General features: G+C 40.0%; 1 protein-coding gene across 1 annotated transcript in view; it reads right to left on the bottom strand.

The window, feature by feature from the left end:
* Nucleotides 1–15,992, bottom strand: part of BICD1 (BICD cargo adaptor 1) — a 243,646-nt gene extending 227,654 nt beyond the window's left edge. The window contains exon 1 of the mRNA XM_052641392.1: nucleotides 15,642–15,992. Coding sequence (XP_052497352.1) covers nucleotides 15,642–15,854 — 213 coding nt within the window. The 5' untranslated portion in view covers nucleotides 15,855–15,992. The remainder of the gene's footprint in view (nucleotides 1–15,641) is intronic.
* Nucleotides 15,993–17,682: the final 1,690 nt, after the last annotated feature.

Here is a 17,682-nt window from a genome sequence, read left to right on the forward strand (position 1 = left end):
GAATTTCTATGTTGCTGAGTATGTCAGTCTTGCCTTTTGAGTCTAAGTTCTATGTCTTGCTTAGATTTCTTCCACACTGACATATAAAATTCTGGGAATTTTCTCCTAATTAGAGTTCATTCTTTCATATTCCATTAAATCCCTGATATTCTGGTACGAAGTTAATGTAAAGCGAGGGGATGAGAAAGAAAAGTATACAAGGAGAAAAAAGGGACTGGAGAAGTCTAATTTTTTTAACATTAAATAGAGAGTTTTAAATGTGATGCTGGATCACTGAGTTTTTACTCTCCATATTATTAATATTAGATTATCAAAGAGGAAACCCTCAAATAGTTTTGACTTGAAAACATAATTAAGCTATAAACATAAGGGGAAAAGTATTGATTTATAACTATCTGGACACAAGTAACACTATGAAGGTTTTTTTTAAATAAAAAGAGAAACTATTATATTTTTCATATTGTGAAAAATGAAATAATATAAGATGATAAAAATAAATTTCAGCTCAGGTAATAGTTCATCTGAGTCTTTTTCATAAAAGTTTTAAATCTTACAGGAATATAATATTATTTATTATTAAAGAGATCAGTTAATTGAGAATTAGTGTAGAAATTTATTTTTCCAATGACTGAGATAAGAAAATAACTAAGGGCAGAATTTTTATAGAGCTACAGGTAATAAATACCTTTTGCTACTTAAGGCAAGTGTTGATGCACTGCTTTCTTCTAAAGGTTCTTGCTTGAATTCCATTTAACCTCTGAGCACTCTTACTAAGAAGTCAATTCATTCATGCATTTTATATTTTTATATATTATATAAAACTATATATTATAGTATATATGCATATATTATAGTTTTATATTTTATCTAGTATTTTTAATTGTTCCCAGCAGAAGGGTTAGTCAGAGGTCCTAGACTACTGTACTGTCAGAATCAAAAGTCAAAAATCACTGTTATCAAACATAAAGTTAATGATATTACTGTCCTGCTTTGACACTATCAATGCTTTTCCCATGGTAAATAGATGAAGCTCCTTATCACTCCCACAAGTGACCTGACTCCATTCTAAAGGTATAAAGGAGACTCCCAGAACAGCTGCAAAATGGAGGTTGAAGCTGAGTCAATGGCAACTGAGAGAAAAGACAAGAGAGGAGGCAAACAGCCATTACTCCTAAGCAGCAAAGCCAAGGAGCAAGGAAATATTAAGTCTAGTATGAACAGAACTCAACATCTGAGGCTTCATCACCAGGTTAGAATCCAGGTCAAGACCCCGGGGCATGAGACTCTCGGAGCCAAGAGAATCAGGAACTAGAGGGAGTGGGAGTGATGAGGGCTGTAAGGAACAGGAGCAGCCCAGCCTCAAGGAAGGCCAGCGGCACTGAGGACCCAGAAAGAAGGGGCAATTAGGCCATCTGTTCACAATGGATGTAAGACTGAGAAGCTGCCAGTCTCCAGTTGACAAGAGGCCAGGAGGCTAAAACAAATGGGGCACAAGAGCAGCAGAGACTTGAAGACACCTTGTTAGTTGGAGGTACTTCTCACCCTATCACAAAGTCTGGCTCTCGGGGCAAAGCCTTCCCTGCAGAGGTCACAGAGTTAGCCATGCCAAGCCTCATTACAAGGCCCTCTGTGGTCAGGCCCCAAACCACCTTCCCAGGTTCACCTCCCACCCCTCATCCCATTTCAAATACCACCTGCAACAACACAGATGCTGATGAGCAACAATCTCTCCAATCCTCCCTTCTCTGCAGGCTACTTCTCTTTCCTGAATGACTCTGCCCCTTACCTGCCTGGAAAATACCTCCTCACATGTTCTTTACACCTCCTCACATGTCCTCCTGATCAGAAAGTTTCCTGATTCCTTTGAGTTTACTGCTCTCCACTCTGGTGGCCTATCAAACACAGCCAAAAAACTATTGTTTTTACTATTTTATTATTATGATGAATTATCATTACCACCTCCACCATTTATCAAGTGCTTACTATGTGTCAGGGATTGTATTAAAGGCTTTACATGGACTTTTCTTTAACATTCATAGTTACTATCTTCCTCCATTTTACAGGAGGAAAGTGAGATTCATAAAATTTTAAGTATTTGCCTAAGATCGCAGAGCTACTAAACAGATTTTAATGCAGTTTGTTCTGACCCAAAAACCTGTGATCTTTCCAATAAAATACCCTAATCATATTTGCTCATGTCTTTCCTTCTAAAAACAAATACCAAACTTAAAGACCATATCTTCCTCATTTTTGGATTAATACACTCAGTAGAAACTTGGCATATAACCGATGCTCTCTAAATAATAAATACATGAATGAATGAATGACCAAGCATCCATTCCAGTCCCTCAGGGACTAGAATATTATGGCACAGAACCAGTAATTAATATAAAACTGTCCTTACATCACATTAGACTAGCAGCTACCAAGTGGCTCAGATGGTCCAGAATAAGGGGCAGAGAGTAGAAGAAAGCAGGTAAAGATTCTGGTTCAAGGAACAAGGCAAGACAACACAGTATCTTTTTTTGGAAGCTGGTTTAATTTGTCAAACAAATAGTTATTTTTAAAACAAGGAGAGTCTAGTTCAACTTCTTTTCAAAATAACTACTTTAATTACTTCATCTCTTTTTTCACCCTAAATGAACGCAATACCATAAACATCTCTTAAACACTTGCTATAGGTAAGGCAGAGAGGAGAATACAACAAATCTCATAAATTACCAGATTAACTGAAATTCCTTTCCCTGAAGGAGGTTATAGTCTCCTTGAATGTACACACAGGTGAGGGGAGGGAAGAGTAGGCCATTGTGACTCTTGTGCTCAAATCCTCCAGAAATTTCCCATGTAACTCGGAACAAATGCCAAAGTCCTGGTAATAATTTAAAAGCTGTTGCCTCACTGACACTCATTCCTTCTCTGGCCTCATCTACTGCGCACACCGCTCCCCACCTCCCTGCAGCTACACACTCTCTTTGGCCATCCCTCTTGAGGCTTCCTCTGGCCTTTCCCCACTTCTCAGGCCATTTCCCCCTTCCCTGCTCTATTTTTCTCTATCTAACATTCTACTTTACTTACTTTGTTTATTGTCTCCTCTTCCATTCTCCTGCAGAATCTAAACTTCATGAGCATGTATATTCCTGTTGGTCTTGTGTCTGCTGCATTCTCAGCACCTAGATCTATGCTTAACACACAGGAGGTATTAAATACACTGTAATTGTAGAAAAGAAGGAATGAACCTTAGTCACCTTTATGCAATAACCTACTTGTTCTTGGTATTTACTTTTGTGTCCATTGTCCACATTTCTAAATCACATTTAGCATCACAAATTAAAATGCAACTTATAAAATTTTCTCTTGGAATTGACGATTCTTTTCATTGTCATTTCCTGAAACGTCTTACTGTAACCATCGTCTAAAAATATAATTGTGGTTTGAGATCCTGGTCTCAATTTTAGCAAATAATAGCTCATATTATCCCCAATGCTTCAATGTGACTTGCAAAGATATATTATCTATTTGGCTAAAATGAAGAAGCACATAAAACTTGATTAGAAATAACTGCAGTGATTAAGATAGAGAACCTAAGAATTCTTTAAAAAAATGATTCTAGTTCTAAATTATTTTAAAATATTAACAAAAGGGTTATTGCTGTTTAGATCATTAAAATGAAATCATTAAATCATAGTTAATTGTGAATTAACACTAATAATCTTTATCAACTTAAAATATAAATCAAAGGGCCCAAAATTCAAAAGTATTTATAATTTGTTTTCAAATGTATTATATCCTTCTTTCTAATGGTTGCTTTTTCTCCTAATTGTGTGTCCTTGAGGTTTCAAGCTTAAAGGTCCCATGCATATATCAGCATTAGCAGAAAGAATATCAGATTACGATTTAAAGGGGAGGAAAATGGCCATGTATGCTGGAAAGATAGTCTGTAAGACGACATTACTTTCAGCTCATCAAACAAAATCATGTACAAGATTAAATTTATCCTGTCTCCATCTAGTTACCTCACTCGAGATCAACTTCAAAAAATCTTCTAATACTATCTAGAGAATGGCAATCAGTGAGGCTTATCAACAAGGCACATTCATGTTATAAACCTTTTTCAATTTCAAAAAATTGATGGCTAAGAGCTCTTTAGCAGTGGCATTTGATTCCACATTAGTCTGCAGTGTGCCAGAGTAAAACAAAGACCCATCATTCTGAGCCTTCTATTTACAGACTCAGGCCAAACTGCAAAAAACATTCTTGAGGAAATTGCTACTGTTATTATGCACTGCCCATGAATGTAAACAGGTCTCTTTATTTCAACTCTAAATAGAAAGATAGAAACACAGCAGTTAAATATTACATTTTAGAGTTGTGCTATTTCTCCATAAAATAGTGTTTGAAAACACTAAGCATAACTAAAAGAACAGGTAAGAATAACCCCCGGAAGTTAAAGATCAACCCATCAAAGCAATTCTCTTAATAAATATTTATGAATTTTCAAAGAAATAGAGGAAAACAACAGAATGGAGAAGACTGGAGACTTCAAGAAGAAAATGGAGATACCAAGGGAATATTTCATGCAAAGATGGGCACAATCAAAGACAGAAATGGTAAGCACCTAACAAAAGCAGAAGAGATTAAGAAGAGGTGGCAAGAATATACAGAGGAACTATACAAAAAAGGTCTTAATGACCCATATAACCATAATGGTGTGGTCGCTCACCTAGAGCCAGATATCCTGGACTGTGAAGTCAAGTAGGCCTTAGGAAGCATCACTACGAACAGAGCTAGTGGAGGTGATGGAATTCCAGCTGAGCTATTTCAAATCCTAAAAGATGATGCTGTTACAGTGCTGCACTCAACATACCAGCAAATGTGAAAAACTCAGCAGCGGCCACAGCACTGGAAAAGGTCAGTTTTCATTCCAATCGCAAAGAAGGGCAATGCCAAAGAATGTTCAAACTACAGTACAACTGTGCTCATTTCACATACTAGCAAGGTAATAGACAATATCCTTCAAGCTAGGCTTCAACAGTACAAGAACCAAGAACTTCCAGTTGTACAAGGTGGATTTCGAAAAGGCAGAAGAACCAGAGATCAAATTGCCAACATCCACTGGATCATAGAGAAAGCAAGGGAATTTCAAAAACACATCTACTTCTGCTTCATTAACTCCGCTAAAGCCTGTGACTGTGTGGATCACAACAAACTGGGAAGTCCTTAAAGAGATGAAAGTAGCAGACCACCTGACCTGCCTCCTGAGAACCCTGTGTGCAGGTCAAGAAGCAACAGAACCAGACATGGAACAACGGACTGGTTCCAAATTGGGAAAGAGTACATCAAGGCTGTATATTGCCACACTGAATATTTAACTTATATTCAGAGTACATCATGCGAAATGCTGGGCTGGATGAAGCACAAGCTGAAATCAAGATTACTGGGAGATTCAAAAGGGAGGGGATGTATGTATACCTATGGCTGATTCTTATTGAGGTCTGCCAGAAAACAACAAAATTCTGTAAAGCAATTATCCTTCAATTAAAAAAAAAAAAAGATTGCTGGGAGAAATATCAACAATCTCAGATATGCAGATGATACTACCCTAATGGCAGACAGTGAAGGGGAACTAAAGAGCCTCTTGATGAAGGTGAAAGAGGAGAGTGAAAAACCTGGCTTAAAATTCAACATTCAAAAAATTAAGATCATGGCATCTAGTCCCATCACTTCATGGCAAATAGATGGGGAAACAATGGAAGCAGTGACAGACTTTATTTTCTTGGGCTCCAAAATCACTGCAGATGGTGACTACAATCACAAAATTAAAAGACGCTTGCTCCCTGGTGGCTCAGACAGTAAAATCGGCTGCCTACAATGTGGGAGACCTGGGTTCAATCCCTGGGTCAGGAAGAGCCCCTGGAGAAGGAAATGGCAACCCACTCCAGTACTCCTGCCTGGAAAATTCCACTGATGGAGGAGCCTGGTAGGCTACAGTCCATGGGGTCACAAAGAGTCAGACATGACTGAGCAACTTCACTTTCACTGGAAAAAAAGCTATGACAAATCTACACAGTGTATTGAAAAGCAGAGACATCACCTTGCCGACGAAGGTCTGTATAGACATAGCTATGGTCTTTCCAGTAGTCATATATGGATGTGAGTTAGACCATAAAGAAGGCTGAGCACCAAAGAATTGATACTTTTGATTTGTGGTGTTGGAGAAGACTCTTTGAGAGTCTCTTGAACTGCAAAGTGATCAAACTAGTCAATCCTAAATGAAATCAACCCTGAATATTCATTGGAAGGACTGATGCTGAAGCTCCAATACTTTGGCCACTTGAAGCAAAGAGCCAATTCATTGGAAAAGACCCTGATGCTGGGAAAGACTGAGGGCAGGAAAAGGGGATGACAGGATGAGGTGGTTGGATGGCATCACCAACTCAATGGACATGAGTTTGGGCAAACTCCAGGAGACAGTGAACGACAGGGAAGCCTGGCATGCTGTAGTCTATGGAATCGCAGAGTCGGACACAACTTAGTGACTGAACAACAACAAAATTTGTAACAGAGCAAAAAACAGACACAACAAAGGAGACAAACAACTTTTAAAAGAAATTTCATACAAAAGGAGACAAAAAACTTTTTTTAAAAAACTTTAAAGAACCCTGAAAGATCAGAAGTTATACACTTTTAGCACACATCTTCACTGTCTGATGCAATTAAGTTTCTGATGATGTTTGTTGGTTTCTCATGTCTTCACTTACCGAAAAAAAGGCTTTCCTGTGTCTTCATTTATAGAAATTAAAGAAGTAAAAACACGCGTGACTTAGGTCTACATACTAGCTTATAACTTTCCAGTTTTTCTTACTAAACACTCACATTTCTACAGAGTCACTTACTCCTAGAGTTGGAAGTTTCTAGAAGAGAGGCTGTCAGCCCTGGCTGCACCCATGAGGGGAGTGGGGTTACCATGCTGAAGCCCCACTCTACCTCCAATGACTGAACTGTCTCAGATGGGGTCCAGGCAGCAGTAGCTTTACAAATCACCTGCCAACTGATCCTAGTGAGTAGTCTGTCACCTCTTGAAAAAGAAGACCACAGGGGGTATCCAGGCTCTGTACAAACACTTCCAATGTTGAGCTCCAAAATCTTATATGAAGAATCTAAAGACAATATACTACTTTATAGATGGTCATTTTTCAAATGAATGTTTCTAATTTTCCTTTTTTCACTGAGGTATCATTGATTTACATATATTATATATTATAATATATATACATATTACATATATACATATATATTATTTACATATTATATCAGTTCTCAGATATATAACATAATGAATCAAATTTTTTATATATTATACTCCACTTAAAGTTATTATAAAATATTGGCTATAGTTGTTGCTGTTTGCAACAACATGGATGGACCTGAAGGGTATTATGCTTAGTGAAATGTCAGACAGAGATGGGACTTCCCTGGTGGTCCAGTGGTTAAGACTTTGCTCTTCCACTTCAGGGGGCTTGGGTTCAATCCCTGGTCAGGGAACTAAGATCTCGCATGCCACGTGGCATGCCCTATGTTGTACAATATATCCTTGAAGCTTATTCATTTAATACATAATAGTCTGTATTTCTTAATCCCCTATCCTTGTCTTGCCCCTCTCCACTGGTAACCCCTAGTTTGTTTTCTATATCTGGGAGCTTGTTTCTGTTTTGATACATTCATTCATTTATTTTTTAGATCCCATATTCAAGTGATAATGGGCTTCCCAGGTAGCTTAGTGATAAAGAATCTGCCTGCAATGCAGGAGCCATAGGAGATGCAGGTTTGATCCCTGGGTCGGGAAAATCTCCTGGAGGAGGGCATGGCAACCCGCTCCAGTATTCTTGCCTAGAGAATCTCATGGACAGAGGAACCTGTGGGCTACAGTCCATACAGTCACAAAGAGTCAGACACGACTGAAGCGACTAAGCATGCACACGTATGTGATAACACTCAGTCTTTGTCTTCCTCTTTTTTTTTTTTTTTTTGGCCATGCCATGTGGCATGTGAGATCTTAGTTCCCTGACCAGGGATTGAACCCAAGCCCCCTGAAGTGGAAGAGCAAAGTCTTAACCACTGAACCACCAGGGAAGCCCCATCTCTGTCTGACATTTCACTAAGCATAATACCCTTCAGGTCCATCCATGCTGTTGCAAACAGCAAAATTTTTCATCCTTTTTATGGCTAAGTAGTATTCCATTGTACCACATCTTCTTTATATGAACGGCTGATTTTACAGGGCACAATGACCCACCATTTCCCCTAACAACTACCAGCAGAGTTCCACAATCTTTGTACTTGTCCCTTTTCCTAAAATTCACTTCCGTCAATCTCTACCTGACTGGCTCATTCTAATCACTCAGATCTGGGCTCAGATGTCGTCCCTGGGAGAGGTTTTTCCTGATCATGTTTTCCCCAGCAAGCCTTCATCTCTTCACTCATGGCACTTCTCACATCTGTGTGTGTGTGCTTGCTGACTCCCCATAAGCTTCATTCAGGGAGTCCCATCTTGCTATCTTCAGAAAGCAGCACAGTGCTGCCAACATAGTAGCCACTGAGTGAAAATTTTTAAATGAATTAATGAAATAGAACAAGAAGTAATGGACATGCCTCTGATGAAGCCTGTGTTTTTTAAAAAAGAAGTAATAGACAATCTAAAGAAAAAAAAAATCCAGTTGGTACAAAATGTAAAATAGTTGACAATGTAGATTATAAAATACTAGGCCAATAAAAATTATGGATGGTTTTAATTTTCTTTATGCTTTTGTGTACTTTATTGTCTTCAATAAAAGTAAATTATATTTATAATTATAACCAATGTAGTATTATAATAAAAGTAATTTTTTTCTGAAAAGTTAAAAACAGAAAAACTCTCAAGTTTTACAGGGCAAAGATGGGATCATGTAATGAGTCCCAGGTGCTTCTGCACCATCTTGGCTTCTCCCCAGGACCCAGCATGGACAGGATGTGGCCATACTGCAGGATGCAGGACTAGCTCTTGCTGGCCCTGGAAACCAGCCACCTATTATGGTGATCCATGTAGCTCCAACACCAACCAAGAAGACAAGGAATCAAAATCACTGCTAATTCACCCAGAAAACTTTCCATCATTTCCCTTGGTATTGTTACACAGGCCTGTCATAGGGCATCCCAACAAATTCCACCAGTTTCTATGACACACACATGCATGTTTTCTCTCTCACAGACCACCCAGGCTATCCTTAGGGCCAACTCTGGTCACCTCCCTACCCCTCCAGCCTCCAGTGCCAACCACACTCCCTGAGGCTCTCTGGTTTTCTTCCCGAATCAGTCCCATTTGCTTCACACTTGAAACATCAGTGCCTTAAAAATACAGTCCTGCCCTAGAAATACTTCATTTTAAAAGGATATGCTATTAAATTTAAATGTCAGGTTACAAAGTAATATGTATGACATTATTCCATTTTAATAAAAACAAAAGAACAACAAAAAACTTGCATGTGGATTCACATGTTTAAAGATATTTAAAACAAGTATAAGAGAATACTCACTAAAGTGCTAACACAGAGACAGAACTGGGAGGAAAGGAAGGGGAAACTACTTAACTGTGTACACTTTTACTTGACTAGGATCATTGCCACAAATGGTCATAATTATACAACTATAATTCTTAAAGAGCAGTCAAACTCTTATGGCCAAAAAAAGAAAAAGTGCTAATGCACTCAGTCAGTGAGGGTTGGGGTGCTGTTGCTCCTACCACCCCTAACCCACGAGGTCTGCAAGGGCTGGTTTTCCTCCCTGGGCCAGCCCAGCTTCTTGCCCACTGTTTATGAGTTGGCACATCTCCTAATTCAGAATGCAATAAGAGTAACTGGTGAAAACATTGTTAAATTATTTGTATATTCCATATTCTGGAAATTAGGACTGAATAAAATGACAACCAACTGCACAAATTATTCATTTGTTTTATTAAACTAAGAGTTGAGTATTTTAATTTATCAAGCAACTTATGCCTCCCCTCAAGGAAAACATGAATTTTAAAAACTCATATAACCCAGGCACCAACTTTGCCCTCTAAAACTTTCCCCCTAGAACCTTCCTTTGTGAATGAAACCACCTTCTAATCCATCCTGGTATTCTCACACCTACTCTCTTCTTCACTTTCCACAACCAGTCACATCCAACACCACCTTCCACCCTACACCCCCTAAACAGCCCTCAGGTTTGTCCCCCCTCACACCACCACCCCTACTGCCTCTGCAGTTCCAATCCACCCTCTATGACCAACACCATGACCTTCTTAACTACATGCTGACTCAGGTGTTGGAGCTTCTCAGGTAATAAGTGCAAAGAAAGTGGTTTCTTCCTGAACCAGGTTTCACCACTTCACTTTGTGGCCTTGGGAAGGACCCTTAGCTTCCCAAAGACTAGGTTTTCTCTTTCGTATGATACAAGCCATATCTATGGAGAAGGCAATGGCACCCCACGCCAGTGCTCTTGCCTGGAAAATCCCATGGACAGAGGAGCCTGGTAGGCTGCAGTCCATGGGGTCGCTGGGAGTCGGGCACGACTGAGCGACTTCCCTTTCACTTTTCACGTTTCATGCGTTGGAGAAGGAAATGGCAACCCACTCCAGTGTTCTTGCCTGGAGAATCCCAGGGACGGAGGAGCCTGGTGGGCTGCTGTCTATGGGGTCGCACAGAGTTGGACACGACTGAAGTGACTTAGCAGCAGCAGCAGCCATATCTGTTTTGTAACAGGATTGCTGTAAGAATTACAGATAAGGCATGCAAAGTGCCTAGTCCTAAATGGGGCTGTATACATAGTTCAAGTCTTTATTACTTTAATTATTTTCTTATCTGTTAAAAAAAAGGCAATAAACCTCTGAGTTACTTTGAAGATTAAATAAGGTGTAAGGCACCGAACAGTTACTGTTTCCTTTCATTTCCTTTTAATGGTTCCCCATCTCCAAGACAAAATACAGTCATTGATACTTTCCCAATTTCATTTTCTGCCACTTCTCCTTCAGCATAGTGAATTATTTAACAGTCAGACTCTGCACCTCTTTATACTCTCCTCTCCTTCAAAGCCATGTTTACAGGTAATATCTTAGGTGTGGGAAAGTCCTTTACTATGTATTTCAACATGCAAGCTAATTATCGTATTTTCAAATTTAGAATGCAATATCCATACAGTACAAGCATATTTAAGGGGAAGACAGGGGAGAATATTTGTAAGTATTAAATTTTGAAAACCATCTTCAAATCATGGCTGCTGTACATGTTCATGCAAATATAATTAATGTGATGAGAGATGATAAAATTTTGCTAAGTGGTATCTGAGAAATAACTTCGCTAGAGACGAAATTTTGAGTTGAAATAAAAAGAAAAAAATGGTGCAAGTTAGAGAAAAAGTGAAAGTTGCTCAGTCGTGTCCGACTCTTTGCAACCCCGTGGACTATACAGTCCATGAATTCTCCAGGCCAGAATACTGGAGTGGGTAGCCTTTCTCTTCTTCAGGGGCTCTTCCCAATCCAGGGATAGAACCCAGATCTCCCATATTACAGGAGGATTCTTTACCAGGTGAGCCACAAGGGAAGCCCACAAGTTAGATAAACTAGGTAAAATAAAAAAGAAGAAGAAATATGATTGAAAGTGTGGTTATGGTTGCTTGTTGAGGTTGCTTTCCAGAAGTATACGTCCACATACTTTAGATGTTTTCATTAACTTGATAATAAATGCAGCAGTAAGTATAACATTTCTTCTTTAAAAACAATAAAACTACTAGCTTAGATAAATAAATTAAATACTTTCTCTATGTTTCTTCATAGACGGGAAAATAAATCTGGGTTTTTCCGCCCATATGATTTTATGATTTAGAATTTACAAAGAGAAGAGAAACTAACAATCTTTCTAAGCATAAGAGGGGGAAAAAATGAGTTCTGTTTACAGCTGAACTCAGGTACTTAAATGACTTTTATCAGGTCCCTAATATGACAATCTCTAAAAACATGTAAGTTCAGTGTTTACTTCTTGGACGATTTAATTAGAATCCTGAAAAAGCGTCAAGTTGGCTATAAGAGGAAAAACTGCTCTGTGTCCTCAAAGTGCTCCCTCAGCATGGGGTATCTACCCTTAGCGTCAGGCTGACAAAACGAGGAAATGAGGTAAAGATTCTTAGTAGAGAGTGCACTGTAACCTAGCTGCAAAACTTTTCTAAAGTTGTCACATGGATGTTTTCTAAAATGCTACCAGGAATGCTGAATCATTCCTTTCGAAGAGGAGCTTTTAAAACTTCTCTACATTCAAAAAAAAAAAAAAATCTTCTCTAGATTTTAAACATTTTTAAAGCCAAAAAACAAACAAAACTCTTAAAGTTAAATTTTAGGGTTTGTTTTTTTTAATGAATGTTTAATTTTCAAATTATTTTAGAACCATGACTCTTCTTCAGATACTATTTTGGCCTGGGTGACAGGCACAGTGCTCATTTACACACATCCCAAAATTACAACCAGCCAGGCCCTCAGGCCACTGAAAAGCAAGCATTATCCGTGAAATCATAAAGAAATGGTCAAGTATTTTAGTGGACATGTATTTTGTCCAGCTCTCCAAAGATAATGAAAAGGAGAGCAGTATGATGATGTCAGAAGTCATTCTTTTTTCACAGCATTAGTACTTTTTTTTCTTGAAGTATGTTCTTTCGTAACTACAATAGTCACATAGGCACAGGGCAGAGCCCTAATGTTATGAAGCCAAGACAAAGAGCATTCCAGGCTTAGGAAAGAACGTAACTAGATAACAACTAATGAATTAATCGCTTTGATTCTGCACATCTTCAGCGATACTGCTCACTTGCATTACAGTCAGAACTGTATCCAGCCTGGGAAAGGGGGGCAGCAGCATTGCTGGTGCTGACTCTAGAAAACAACATGGCCTGTAGGGACAGAGCCATGCCGCGACACTGCAAATTACTAATGTGCAACTTGAACTCAGCGCAGTATTTTTCTGTCGACTGGTCCAGTTACTTTTAAATAGATTATATCTGTTGAAACAGCTTGGAAATAAACCAAAGATTTTATACTTGGCTTTATAGTTTCGTGCAGCAACATCATTTCCTATATATACCTTCAAATGAACAAAACTTCCTTTTGAGAAATCAGAGCACTAACAAAATGTGTTTTCCAAAAATGGCTTCTATGTGATATCATCACTGCAATATTTTAGTTTCCACAATTATTTTACATTTACTTTTCATACAGGAAATATTATTGAGACTGATTTAGCTCATTTAAATAATACTCCCACCTAAAGGATACATCATGTTTAAAGGGTCAAAATAACAGGTCTCACTATCAGATATAATGATTAATTTTATTACCCTAAAATATACTTTTATATAATTGTATAAGCCAGTTCACTGGGAACTTTCAATTACATTTATGCTAAATGCAAACTCAAAATACACATGTAAACAAGTATCATTTGCTGAAAACAATTTTGATAAAGTTTTGTTAATCTCCTGATATACAGAACAAAATACACCTCAATTTTTGTAGAAAAAAATTGTAATTGGTATTTGCATTATTCTATATTAGGAAAAATGTCACACTATTCTTATAAAACATTTTTTCTCATTTTTCCTATGATGCTGATGAAAGTAATACAGGTAGCTTTTAACACTAGTCACTTCGTATACTTACTCATTTTCTTAGTCTTTCTCTGACACTAACCAATACGGACTGGTGAATGCTTGATAAAGTATATATTCTTCCAGTATAAATTTATTCTTTCATAAAATATTTACTATATGCTCACTATGTGGTGGGCTTTGTGTTAAAGACTTTGGATGCAATATTAATTAAGACAGATTCCTTGCCTAGAGAACACACGGTCTAGTAAAGGCAAAAGACAATTGCATTAAAGTTTACTATATACAGTGAATGCAATGACACAGAAAAACCCTAGTAGGGTTATTTGAATCAAGCAGGAAAGCTAGTTAACAGTTGTATTCCATTTCATTAAATTAAGTCTACCATCTTTATCAAAGAGGTGATGGCTTAACATTGCCTGGTTTGCACTTCCTTGTCTTGGTAAAACAGTGTTGATAAGTGTAGACAGCATCAAAACACCTCTGAAAATTACAATCACCATCCTGTTTCCTGACTTCACCAGGTTTAGCATTATTGAATTTAAATGTATCAGGTAAAGACCTAATATAAGTTGGAAAATACCATTAAATCTAGTTGTAGTTAAGAACACATACTTGGTAAAAACAAAAACAAAAGACAAAACCAAAAGAACATAAACTAGAAATTTACAGCCTAACACACAAAAAATCAGATTTCCAATTGCGGTTTTTACCATATGTTTATTTTTTTGACATTTTGGCATAAGAATAAAAATAATATATATCTGAAAGTATAAATGTTTTCCATATTATGTATTAAATTAGAAGGCAGGTTGATTAGATGTCATAGATCACGCTTACAAAACAAAACAGCCCCTGAGAAACTGTTTGAGTACATTATAAGAAAAACATGTATGATTAACATTATATACCAGATTAGAATTAACATTTTAAATGCCAATGGGCACATAAAAATAAAGACGTGCCACACAGAAAAGCAGTGTGTACATTTTCATTTATGCTACACATAGTACCTCAGGAATTGGGTAAAACAGACTGAATTTCTTCAACAATATGTATATTCCTCTAGTCTTTTGATAGGAAATCAAAGTATATTCACTACATATTTTTTTCCAAACATGAGCTAGTCTTTAAAAGAAGCCAATACTAAAAGATTAAAGAGGACAACTGTTATATATACATGGTCCATTTGTGACATTCTGGTTTTATATATAGAGTCATTTAAAACAGAAGAGCCTTATTTGAAATGCACCGCAGCTCATGCATTTGATATATGCCATTCTTTCAGACCATCTGTAGGGGAGTTAATTTTCCCTGGTCAGGGTGACCTTATAAGACTTTGGGTATGGCCCATCCTCACTCAGAGGAGAAATTGAGGCAGCAGCAATCCCCAGCAGTAGAGTTGTTTTTCTCCTGCAGCCAGACAAGAATAACTAAAGCCAAGGAGAAAGAAGAGTGCTCACTCTTTTTCAAATGGGATTGGCGGGGAATTCTCTTAATAACAGTTTCCAATCTTATCAAGGAGTGGTTACATTCAGCAGAAGGCTGAGGTTCTACATCCTTTGAAACTGTGGCTCCTCAACACAAACCTACACAAAGCCTTTGTGGATTACGGGATTGTCACTGAAACCTGAGCTTGATGTAACAGCAGTTTTGAGAAGTTTGATTTATGCATTCCGACCCGGCTGAATGTCGCCTCTGAGTGCTGAGACTTGAGGACTCTTACGAATCTCCCTCCCCCACAGGCCAAACAGCCATCGCCTCCAAATTCCAGATTATACATTCATTTCCTGGGCAATTTCCCTCTTGGGGCTAAAACAATGGACTCTTTCAGAAAATCTTCTCTTATCTACAAGGGTTCTAAGTGAAGAAACAGTCCTTTCAATAGTAAGCTTCCCGACTACTTTATAAATGATGATTGGGCGCCGAGGGTGGGGGGACCAGGCCGAGCGGGCAAGAGGTGACAGGCAACTCACCTCTTTCAGCTGCTCCAGCTCCTGTTTGAGGCTGTCGTATTCAGCCTCCAGCTCATCATACTGTTGTTTGAGGGTCAGCTTCTCTTCCAGTACCACCAGTCCGTATTCGGCCGCCTGGATCTTTTCGTGGGTGGTCTCCGTGAGCTCCTTGGTCAGCCTCTCTATCTCGGTCTTATAATGGTCCACAGTCTGCAATACCTCTTCCGCGGCCATAGCCCCGGTGGATGGAGGTAGGAGGGGGTAACCGGGTGGAGGAGATGGATGCAAAGCAGGCGGGGGAAGGGAGAAGGAACTAAAGAGGTAAGGATGAAAATGGGAAAAGAATTGCCTCTCCGGCAGCCGCAGCTACACTGCCCGAGAACCCGGCGAGAAACGCAACATGGAGAATGCAGGGGAGAGGATCAACAGCGAGGTGGCAGCTGCTGCGGCATGTGTCCTCCGGGCCGGACCCTGCTTGCGGTCAGCAGCGGTGCGGCATGGTCCAGCTGCGGCGGCCGGGGGCGGCAAGGGGCTCCGATTCTGCTTATTCAGAGGCGCGCGGCCGCCATGTCTCGGGGCAGCGTCACTGCAGTCTCCCCAGGTCCCGCGCTCCGGCTCGCCGCGCCCGCCCGCTCCACCTGCTCCCTCCGGCCGCGCCGCAGCCGGTGCGGAATGATGCAGCGTCGGCCCGCTCCCTCCCTGCGTGCTGGCCGGGGCTCCGAGCGGGAGGCGGGGAGGCGGACGGAGTCGGCGCGGGGGGAGGGGGAGGGACCAGACGGAAACCTCCGGAGGCGCCTCCCGCTGGTCCGCACCGCGGGTGCCGGGGGCTGAGGCTGAGAAGGCTGGACGCGTGCGGGCTGGCCGCCGGATGGGTGTCGAGGCCCCGGAGGGTGGCTTAGGCGCCTGGCTCTCGCTGAGACGTGAGCCCAAGCTCAGGAAGCTGCCTGGAATCGGTACCTTCCTCGAAGAGAAGCAAACGGTAACTAGCGCGCTCGTGCCCAGGGCCCGAGCATTCTCTTTCAGAACCCCTGGTCTCGCAGCACCCTTCCCGGTCTTCTGCACCCAAACGCTGTGCTTCCAAAGCCTTCTAGGAGCCCCCCGCCCCCCGACACACGCACAGATACACACACACAAGGTTCCTGCTTTCGCCCCTTCCGCCCGCTCCTTTCCCTATCCTCACCTCTGCTCTCTCCAAATAACCTTACTGTCTCAGGACAGCCTTTGCTAAAGATTGTTTGCCCTCACCCAAGCCTTCTGTGTCCAGTTTATCACATCACTGCTTAGAAAAAGATCTATAATGTAGGCCTCTGGGTACTATTATTTCTTGCCCCAGTAGTTCTACTTCACGGATTCTTCAATAAAGGAAAACTGCATGAAATTCCCTCTATATAGTATCAACAGTACCCTACAATAAATAGTCTTAAAAAGAGCTAATAGTTCTGGAGACCATGTGCCAAGCATTCTTCTAAGTATGGTACATGCAATCTCTCCCATCCTAACAGCAACTCTGAGGTCTGGACCATTACAATTCACAGGTGATGAAAGAAAGGCACAGGGAATTTGAGTGATTGGCCCAAAGTCAGGCAACTCTTAGCTGATGAAGCCGAAATTTAATCATAACTCTAGAGCTGTAACCTGAATCATTATGTTTGTTCACCTTCACTCGTTACTAATGCAAAACCAACAACTATATATTACATGCTCATAAAATGACCACTGTAATCAACATGAGTGATAATGAAGTCACAAAAGGAAATGAAGGCAAGGTCAGAGTGAAAGAGAATAAAGAATGAAGAAGAAATGGGAATTGAGAACAACCAAGAAGAAAGGCAGCAATAGGAACAGAAAATGAGCTATTTCTGTGTAACTAGTAGATTGTGGAGGCGCTTCCCAGGTGGAGCTAGTGGTAAAGAACCTGCCTGCCAGTGCAGGAGATGTGGCAATAAAAGACGTGGGTTCGATACCTGGGTCAGGAAGATTCCCTGGAGAATGAAACGGCAACCCAATCCAATATTCTTGCCTGGAGAATTCCATGGACAGAGGAGCCTGGCAGGCTACAGTC

This window comes from Budorcas taxicolor, chromosome 5 (genome assembly GCF_023091745.1).
Source record: "Budorcas taxicolor isolate Tak-1 chromosome 5, Takin1.1, whole genome shotgun sequence".
Classification (NCBI taxonomy): Eukaryota; Metazoa; Chordata; class Mammalia; order Artiodactyla; family Bovidae; genus Budorcas; species Budorcas taxicolor.